Source organism: Theobroma cacao, chromosome 9, assembly GCF_000208745.1.
Source record: "Theobroma cacao cultivar B97-61/B2 chromosome 9, Criollo_cocoa_genome_V2, whole genome shotgun sequence".
NCBI classification, from domain to species: domain Eukaryota; kingdom Viridiplantae; phylum Streptophyta; class Magnoliopsida; order Malvales; family Malvaceae; genus Theobroma; species Theobroma cacao.
Genome location: NC_030858.1, coordinates 4755047 through 4765853, shown reverse-complemented (window position 1 = coordinate 4765853; position 10807 = coordinate 4755047). Strand labels below are relative to the sequence as shown.

Genomic DNA, 10807 nt, shown 5'->3' with positions numbered 1-10807 from the left:
TGAACTTTATTCGGAATGCTGAGTGAGAGAAAAGGGTTGTAAATAACCAGCATATTCTGGCCTAGTTATTAGGTACAAATTTGGTTTGAATTCCTTGTTGAAAAAAATTAATTAAAACGCTAAGATTGATGATGTTGAGGAAATTGTACTTTGCAAACGTGTACCCTTTCCTTCATGGTCTCCATGCCATTTTCAGTGTTCAAGCAAACCAATAGCGTCTGCATGATGTGCTTTGCTTCGTGGTAAAGAATAATCTGGTCAGAGTAAGGGGCATAGCAGGGTTTCTTTTTTGAGGAAAACAACCCACTTTCTGTAATTATTTTCTTTTTTTCCCCTTTGGAAAAGCCATTGATGATTAGCTGAACTGTCTTTTACTTCTCTTCTTTCACCTACTCACACTATAAAGCAAGAGCTGCGCCTCTCTCTTTTTTCCTTGTACAAATGATCGCACTATGCTTCAAAATCACTGACATTAAATAATGTCAAGAAACGAAGGTATGAAAGTGCTTTGCACATAGACATTCAACAACATATGCCGTAGTTTTCAACTTTGGAGTATGATCTATGATGTAATCTTACCTCTTCTATCTTTTGTTTTTTCTTTGGTTTGAATGTGGTAAAGAATCAAAGTGCATGCATCCTATGTTATAAGTTAGTGGTTGAGTTCCTTCAATTGAATGCGACATTTGTGGTGGTCATGCCCCCATTCATTGCTTTTTCTATCTCCCATATATTCACATCATAAATGAACTTGCTTCCTTTTCTAGATCAATTATCACATAACTGGATATTATAAGGTAAATAGATTTGTTGTATAAGATAATTTTATTTATACAAACAAAGTAGACAAAATTAAGTAAATTTACTTAATAATCATGTAAGAGGACTATATCTTATTTTAAGGAAAACACTTGAAATCTCAAAATCAAATAACTAAGTGCAAGTAATTAAATGGAAAAGGAGACAAAAGAGTACTCACCTCTTATGTGTGACACAACCAATTGATGAGTTTTTTGTTTTTTTAATAAATCCTAGTTGTCTGCATTTTCAAGCATCTTGAATTTTCTTTTTTAAGTTAAGATTGGAGGAGTGGATCCTAGAAAAACAGCAGAAATGTTTGAGAAAACAGTTCCTCCTTGGACCTACAAACAATAGGTCTTTTGTTTTTTTGTTCTCTGCTTCACAAGCCTTTATGATATCCATCTCCTCATAATCAATTCCACCATTTAGTACATCCATATCATGAAGGTCGTATTAATTAATACCTAACTTAGCAACCTGAATTTCTGGAGGCAGTGGAGTGAGAGGTATTTAAAGCAAGCCTTTGCCAAATACGAATAGAAGAGTTGTATTGGTGTAGTACTCCTATGTTGAATTTGTTGGTAAAATAACAAAAACACATAAACAACATAAGAAAGTTTGAAGTGTGATTTCACTGTTCTTAAAAACAATTTTTATTCTTTCGAAATACGAAATTTGGTGTAAAAGGATTATAGTGGTTATCCTCCAACATTCAACAGACTGTTCTTTATTAGTTTTCACAAACTAGTAAAAGATAACAGGAATAGCAAAAAGACTTTTCTTTAAAAAAAAAAAACCCAATGGGAAAACAAGAAAAAAAAAAAAAAGGTAGAGAAGCTTTAGAGGAAATGAGGAAGCTACTGGTGTATTGTGACTGAGGTAGAAAGGCTGTAGTTATAGGCTGGAGTAGAAAGTTAGCGTTACAAAATATCAACATAAAATCAATAGAAAATTAGAGAATCAAGAAAAATTATACCGAGTCCAATAACAGAATCAAGAAATATCAGGCTTAGTCAGATTAACGATAAATCTTAAATAGAGAAAATATGCAGAAAAGCTTTAAAGGAAATGAGATAACTGTTGGTGTATTGTGACTGAGGTAGAGAGACTGTATTTATAGGCTATAACAGAAAGTTAATGTTATAAAATATCAGCATAAAATTAGCGAAAAATCAAAGAGAATCAAGAAAAATTATGTGAAGTCAAATAATGTTTAAGAGAATAAAAAAATATCAAGCTTAATCAGATTAACGATAAATCTTAAACAGAGAAAATATGCATAGAAGCTTTGGAGGAAATGAGAGAACTGTTGGTGTATTGTGACTGAGGTAGAGAGATTATATTTATAAGCTAGAGTAGAAAGTTAACGTTACAAAATATCAACATAAAATCAATGAAAAATAAAAAGGAATCAAGAAAAATTAAGCAGAGTCAAATAACATTTAAGAGAATCATAAATCATTAAGACTGCTTCAACTAAGCATAAAAAATGCGAAAAATCAGAGAGAATCAAGAAAAATTATGTAGAGTTTTAAGAGAATCATAAATCATTAAGACTGTGTCAACTAACTAGTTTCAACTAATCATACAAATCAAAGAGAATCAAGAAAAATTATGAGAAGTCAAATAACATTAAAGAGAATCATAAATCATTAAAATTGTTTTAACTAAGCATAAAATCAGTGGAAAATTAGAGGGAATCAAAGATTGTTTCAACTAGTTAACGTCACAAAATATCAGCATAAAATCAACGAAAAATCAAAGGGAATCAAGAAAAATTTCGAAACCTAGTCTAATCTCGTTGGCACGTGAGACCTCTTTCTTTTTTTTTTATTTACAACAAGCTCATAATGGGTTGTCATATATAAGGCAATCATCTCTCTTATAATTTGGCAATGTAGAATGTTGAAACCTTATGAAATACAATATTTTTTCAACAATCCCCCACATATTTTTTAAGGTTTCATAAGAAGTTTTTACTGGGTCAAATTTCAATTGAGTGTAATGCATCGTGACTGGTACTTTTTAAGTTATGAACTAATCTTAAAGAGAATGAAACATAAATCATAGAATTTTGATGAAGTTTGTAACTTTTATGAACAAAAAATTCTTTATGTGAAATATGATTTCCATTAATCACATTACATCCTTACAATTTCTGTTGTTCCACACAATTTTGTGTAAATAAGCCATACACGTGCCTAGTTATTCATAAGTGCTCTAGTGAACTTGTCACAATTCTCATAGGAGCGGCCCCACTTCACACTTATATAAGTGATTTCATCAAGTGTATATTGCAGTTTAATACACTACTCATAAGGGACATGGAACTCATTAGGAATTTAACTCAACTTCTCATTCATTGCAGTTTTGCACTATTTACATAAGGACAATGATTTTTAATAGTATATCAATATATCAACAAATAACTTGTTATTACCCATGTGAATCTAATTCATGGGATTTTCAATTACATAGGTTGGATTACCATTATTTGTTGATTTCCTTAACTGGCTTAAGTCCCATTTCTTTTAATGTATTATTAATTAATTTTTTTCCTAGGGGTTTAGTTAAAGGATCGCCCAAATTTAACTCTGACTTTACATAATTTTATCTCTAAGCAACTACTTTACTATATCATGTCTCAAGCGAATATGTCTATTTTTATCATTGAAAGTTTTATTCTTTATAATGACTATTGCCGTCTAGCAATCATAATGCATAGACACAAAAAGTGTTGGTTTCACTCCCAACAGAATATCTATTAAGAAGTTTCTTAATCACTCAACTTCATCCCCAATTAACTCTAAAGCTAAAAATTCTGATTTCATTTTATTTTTAGCAATTATTGTTTGTTTGGTTGATTTTCAAGTTAAAGCACTCACACTAAGGGTGAATATATATTTACTTGTGGATTTTGTCTCATCTGAATTTGAGATCCAGTTAGCATCACTGTATCTTTTTAATACAGCGAGAAATCCATTATAAAAAATATATGGCACCTCTCAAATATTTTAATACTGTGCTCAAGACAATCCAATGATTTTGTTGGGACTTTGTGTATATCTACTCAGTCTACACACAACATAAACTATATCAAGTCAAGTATAATTCATTAAATGCATCAGGCTCCCAATAATCTGAATATACTCAAACTAAGCCACACTATCATTTTTATCTTTCTTTAATAAGATACTACCATCATAAAGAGTACTTACAGGTGTGATATTAAAATGTTCAAACTTTTTAAATAGCCTCTCAACATAATGCTCTTGTGTTAACATTAAACTATTATCACATCTTATGATTTTAATACTCAAAATAACATTAACTCCCCCCAGATCTTTCATATCAAATTTAGAAGTCAAGAATCATTTTGTTTTATTGACCACATCAATGCATGTTTCAAAAATAAGCATATCAACTCATTTAAATTTAGTGGCAATAAAATCATGCCTATAGCTACCAGCTCATGCAATCTCAATTGACAATTTAATCATCAGATAAGTGTTCAAATCATACACAACAACCAGGTAATTGTCAAAGTAATGTTCAAATCCAGCATATTCCTTAGCTCAATAAACCATATTCCTACTTATATCAAATGACAGTGAATTCATGCTGTCATGTAAAATGAATTATGCAACAACAATGTTTTAATTGAGGAAGCAAAATGGCAGAAATTCCTTTTAGGTTATCTGCTTGCTGCCTCTATCTACTTGTTGTAAAGTTAAATCAAGTAACATAAAAAATAATGTAGAATTCATAATAGAATTGGCAAAACTATGGCAATGAAGTAAATTAGAGCCATAATTACTGTCATAGCTGATTGACTTCAATAATTTTATCATAAAATCTTATTTGAAAAAAAATCACCATCAGTCCATCATTTGTTTTTTACTTGGAAGTTTATTGTTTATTTTTCAACATATAGCAAATTATATTTTTCCTTATGATAAAGAGGAAAAAAATTAATAATTTGAAATATTAAAATGGTTCTATCATTCTTTAACTCAAGAAAATAAAAACCATAAAAGAAAGTAAGCAGATAAAAGAAAATATCAAGAAAGTAAAAGAAAAAAATGCAGATGTTATGTACAAATTTTACTTGGTAAATTAAATCCCAATAAAAGTCAAAAGTGCAAATGTTACAGTATTTGCGAACATAGGATATTTCGCTAATAGAACCAAATACCATGAACGCAAAGACCAACCACTTTAAAATCAACGAAAATTAAGAAAAATTACACTGAGTCAAATAACATTTAAAAGAAAAATAAAATTATATACCAAAGTAGGAAATTTACATTTTCTTAAGACTTAATCCAATATAATGTGTGCACGAGTCTTTTTTCTTTGTTCTTCTTTACAACAAGTTCATTATTAGTTTTCATATATAAAGTACTCATCTCTCTTACATCTTAACAATGTAAGATATTAAAACTTTATGAAATACACTAATTTTTCAACAGAATTTTCTTAGTGCGCAAGGATTGGGTTCTACAAAGTGCCTAAATGAAGAGGTTTTTGATCGAACACCACGTTCCATGCACTGCTTTTTTGTCACTTTGTAGTTGCAACTGATAAAATATCTAGCTTTAAAAGTGCTTGCTTTTGGGTTTGGTGATAAAGAAAGCAAAGTGCAAGAGAGCAACTTCAAAGCAAATCTCTAACCTCAAAAACTACATTAATAATTGAAGCTCATGGTTAGTACAAAGCCCTAAACAGTACATGGTTTAGTACAAACGGGAAAATATAAAATGGGAATTTGGAGATTCGCCTTGCAACTTGGTTGATTCCATGCGTTGCATTATTTGTTTGCAAGTCAGTTAGGACTATCTTTAAGCAATTGGACGCATCTCATCAAATCCAAAACCTTTATAAATGGGATTATTAGTATATATTTGTATTTATTTTATAATTTTTTTCACTTTTAATAAATTAAAAGGGAAGGAATTTCCATTCTTTAGCTGTGAAAGTATGTAGTTCAGGAGAGGGTAAAAAAGAGATCAAACAAGTATTTCAATGAATATAGACTACTAAATATAGTAGTATATCTTAATTTCTTAGAATATTTTTGCATAGACTCTACTCTCTAGGTCTAGGATGTATATAGCCTGTAGTCTGGTCTCATTCACATAAGAAAAGAGTTAAATGCAATGAACTTAATTAATTATTGATGTCTCACATCTCACTTTCGCATAGTTATCATAAATAATTAATTAACATTCTGCACTTGCTCTAATAATTAACTTAACGGATAGTCAAACAAGCTTAGAAGAAAAAAAAACCTATCTTGACAACATTATCTTATCTTTTACAAGGAGAGGGATTCCTTTTCATGATAATGCCAAATAGGTGTAATTGGAAATTTTGCAAATGGAGTTGTTTTCTATGTCAATTAGAGAGGACTAATAAATTCTTCAACTTGGCCAAAGGGTGCATTGGATTATTAAACTCAGAAGCTTAATTAATTAATTAATTAATACCCTTAAAAACAATCTGGTCGACCATTATTAAATATAATAATATATAATAATAAATCTATTATAAGACAAATGCTAGTTGGGTAAGATATACTATCCAATATAATATAATCTCAATCTCAATCTTCATCAAAGTGTTCGATTAATATTCCATTAAACTATGAGACTAACTTTACTAATTATGGGAAAGGGAATAAACTATTTCTCTCCCCTTCCATTTTCAGTTGCTAATTCCATTAGTGGCAAATGGTATCTTTGCCAAAGTCATGGGGCTGCAATCCCCCGGAAATTAAAGTCTTAATTATAATAGATGCGAAAGACAGAGATGTCAAACAGTTTTGAGATTGTCCTGTTTTCTATTATTTTGTCTGCTACACAATTCCTTTGAACGAAGAAGAAGAAGAAGAATTAGGGGAGACTTTATATGCATAAATGGGAAGAAAATGTGAGTGTTGGCCGCCCAGTAAGCACGATTTCTACACAATATTATGAAAGAGTCAGCCATCCTGAGTAAAAGGGCAAAAGGGAACGTTTGATAATCATCTAATATTATGAGTTATTTCAGCAAATATTTGATCAATGGGTTCAACTATTTAGAAAAAAAGGAAAGAATGTCAATTTCTTGCATTCTGGTAGTGTTAAAACTTTCAATCATTTTCTTCTGTCTTGACTTGTGAAAAAAAAGAAGAAAAAATTCAGTGTCCCCACAGAACTTGGTGTAATAGAGCAGTTGAAACATTCAAAGGAAAGTATTTTTAAATGGGTTTAAATTCATTTCTGGATCCCTCGGCGTTGACAACAGGAGATTAGTTTTATTGAACCTCTCCCATGGATTTATGTTGGTTGATCAACATCAACTTTCAAACTTCTGATTTTCTATGATATTTCTTATCCCTTCTCTCAAGTCATCTAACTACCCACCTCCAAACTATTGGAGGATCCTGTCCCCTCCCCCCCCCCCCCCCCACCCCCCTCCTGTCTCTCTCTTATATTTCTTGATTTATGTTTTTTTTCTTTTTGTTAGTTTAGAAATGAACATATGTATGCCAGTATTATTTGTGTAGTCAGTCTTCCAAGCGGGCCACGATGATGATTTAAATGTCAGGGCCCTGATTGGTGAAGCAATTGGAGGAAATTTTGAGTAGGATGACAACTTCATCAACTCATTAATCGATCATTATGCGTATATATGTGTATTTGTAGAGCGAGAGTTTGTCCAGTCCATCACAGTGTATTGCTTAGGGTCCCAACTATACAATACGTAGCATGCTAACTAAATTCTCTCGAGGGAAAAAATAAGGAAAAAGAAAGATGCTCAGCATGAGATAATATTAGATAAGATTTCTAGAAGGAGAAGTGTGCTTGTATTTTCTTTTGTTTTGAACCCAAGTTGGAAAAATATCCAACAATAAACTATGTCCATCCAATCATCTGCTCTAGGTATGCCTCCATTTTCATAAACCCCACCTAGTTCCGTCATCATATATACCACCAAACATATCAGTTATTTGCTCTCTCTCTCTCTCTCTCTTTCCTTGAGTTTGTTATCTTGGGGTGTTGCTTGTGGTCTGAGAACTTGAGCTTTGTCTGGGAGGAAATGGGCAGGAAGTGCTCACATTGTGGAAACATAGGCCATAATTCAAGGACCTGCACCACTTATAGAGGGGCTGCTGTTGGGGGAGTCAGGCTCTTTGGTGTTCAACTTGACATATCTTCCTCTTCTGTTGCCATGAAGAAGAGTTTCAGCATGGATTGCTTGTCTTCAGCCTCCCCTTCATCTCCCTCTCCTTCTTCTTCTTTGTCTTCTTCTAGAGTTTCCATCGATGAAAATTCTGATAAAACTTCCATCGGTTATCTATCTGATGGTCTCATGGGTCGATCTCCGGAGAGGAAGAAGGGTTAGTTTTTAATCGCCTTTTATATTTACCAAGTCCAACTTTTAGGTTATCCTTTTTCATCATCTTTGGCATCGGTTTCGGTTTATTATTATGTTGTTTATGTTCAAAAAATCATCTGCTAACCTGTTCTCACCACATTAATTTATTCAGCCTGTTGATTGACAAGAAATTTATCAATTACTACTAATATATGATGAGATATATTTTTTTTATCAAAGAAAATGATTAAAAAAGGAAGCATACAGTGCTTTTAGTTATTAATTTTCTGTGTTCTGTTTGGGAAGATATTAGCGCCATAAATATGGTTAGAATAACCAGAATGATTACATGGTTTGGATGTTTAGGAGTTCCATGGACAGAAGAGGAACACCGAATATTTCTACTTGGGCTGGAGAAGCTAGGGAAAGGAGACTGGAGAGGCATCTCCAGAAACTTTGTGACTACAAGAACTCCAACCCAAGTCGCAAGTCATGCTCAAAAGTATTTTCTTCGACAGGCAACTCTCAACAAGAAGAAGCGACGTTCCAGCCTATTTGACATGGTACGCATATATACTGCCTTGTTCAATTCTAGGTATTACCAGTTTGTTTTCCTTGTACATTCTAAAAATTCTTGATAACTATGAAATCATGCATCTCTGTAACGAGTTTACTTCTTGTTCTGAACATGACAGGTTAGAAGCAGTAGCATGGCTGGACCTCATGCCAACAGCTCTAACTCCAGGCCTGCTCATATAATTCCTCAATTAGGTTTGCATCATCATGCCATGTCCGTTAATCTGCCGCATGGATTCTCTGATTCCCAGACAGCAACATCAAATGCAGCACAATCCATCTCTAGAAATGTGGCGCCTGATCTGGAGCTCACGCTTGCCGCCCCAAGGCCTTTAGAAGAAAATAAGTCATCCCCAAGAACCCTCCTTATCAGACCTATTAGCGTTACTTGACAACTTTCCGAGGCTAGAAAACTGAAGAAATAACCATGTTGTCGTTGTTCAGGCTGATAAAGATGAAGGAACATAGTAGTTACTTTATTATTTATGGTATTTCCAGAGAGTAGTAAATATTTTTCTCAAATTAATATCCTTCCTGTTTATCCAGATTTAGGCAATCAGTTTTGTTAAAGATACAATTATGGTAGTAGTTAATGATTATTAGCAGAATCTTCCTTTTATTCTTAATTTGTCCATCATTGCAGAACGTGAATTAGCCTGTTGCTGGCATTATACTCAGTTACTTTGATGGGCCTAAGCCAATTTTCTCACAGTTTTTGGTATGTGGAAAGATTCATGAAGTCGGAAATAGCAGCAAGTAATGAGAAACACTTACACATTATTGTACTAGTGAAACATAACAAAGGCATCTTCCTTCAGCACCTCCTCGAAAGGAGCCAGAATTTTCTTTTCAATGCCCATACCGAACCACCTCTATGTCTTCTTTTGTTCATTCTAAAATGGGGCCAAGAAGGTGATGATTTGCAATCGTGACAACTTCTCACTTCATTTTTGTGCTAGCTGTGTTAACAGCGACTGTTGTGGAAATGAACCAAAGTGATCATTGACGATAAAGGCCATTTAGCTTCCTCTCTTTTAGCATTATAGAAATGTATAATGCTCGTGTGGCTAAAGGGAAAAGATAGGGTAAAGGAAAGAAAGAAATGGAATCTGACCATCTGGGATTGTAATGGCTGTGTTACGGTAATCAGATAGTAACTTTACCATTAAATTATTAAGTTAGAACATTTGCAACGTGTGTCGGTTGCTATAATGTGAGGGTTACCATGTATGACTTGGAGGACCAAAAAGGCTAGAAAATGGCATTAAAATTGTTCCAATGTTAGTCGAAATCTGATTTCAATAGCCAGCCCTCTGCTTCTTTATTTCCGTTCCCTCTTTTACAAGAAAATTTTTGTTTCTTTCTTCTCCTCTTTACAGCTAGCCCATATGCCTCCTCTGCTTCCCTAGAAATTTATCAGCAAATGTTGATGAAGAGACAGCACTTTTTCATGAAAGGTATATTCATGGCACATGATAATTGACATTGGCGAATAAATACATAAGAAAAGACAAGGTATATCTTGTCCCAGCACGAAAACGGGACCATGCTATTGGCTTCTCCATAGATTGAAAATTCAGCCATCAGAAACATTAATCTGGAATTTGGGGGCCCCGTTCCTGGGTCCTACTCTTCTACCTAGGAGCAACATTGCTTGCCCAGACTTTGATCAAATTAGAGCAAATGCCTTGAGGACTAATTTAGATCCTGGCAATGCCACAAAGGCCTCGGATAATAGTCCAATCCTGAATTCGATTGACAGCTAATCCTCTTTCCTTGGGAAGCAAGTGATAACCTATTATACATTGCAAATTCTTCAACGACTTGAGCTGAATTATTACAGTAATGGACTTAATTACAGCCTGTCAAAAGGATCCTTTTTTGCTGTGAATTAGTACAACAGACCAGAAAGATTGAAACCCAAATTTCAATTCGGAAAAAGGAAAACCATGTTGACTGCTGACTTCTAAAAAATAGTCTACACTGGACACCCTCCAAAGACTTAAAATGTTTTGAAAGTTCAATGAAGATAGTATGTCTGTTAATTTTCAACCCATAAAATTCAACC

The 10807-nt window shown here is 33.2% G+C and overlaps 1 protein-coding gene across 1 annotated transcript; it reads left to right on the top strand.

Annotated features, from left to right (window-relative positions):
- On the top strand, positions 7755-9365 carry LOC18588421 (transcription factor MYB1R1). Its single transcript, XM_018126522.1, has 3 exons — positions 7755-8185; positions 8530-8726; positions 8859-9365. The coding sequence occupies exons 1-3, from the start codon at positions 7885-7887 to the stop codon at positions 9129-9131; spliced, it is 771 nt and encodes a 256-aa protein (XP_017982011.1). The 5' UTR covers positions 7755-7884; the 3' UTR covers positions 9132-9365.

Bases quoted from the DNA above. Each gene is read 5' to 3' on its own strand.
- LOC18588421 (XM_018126522.1), top strand. From the start codon at position 7,885: ATGGGCAGGAAGTGCTCACATTGTGGAAACATAGGCCATAATTCAAGG. The intron at 8,186-8,529 runs GTTAGTTTTTAA...TTGGATGTTTAG, and splicing joins ATCTCCGGAGAGGAAGAAGG to GAGTTCCATGGACAGAAGAG. The intron at 8,727-8,858 runs GTACGCATATAT...TGAACATGACAG, and splicing joins GTTCCAGCCTATTTGACATG to GTTAGAAGCAGTAGCATGGC.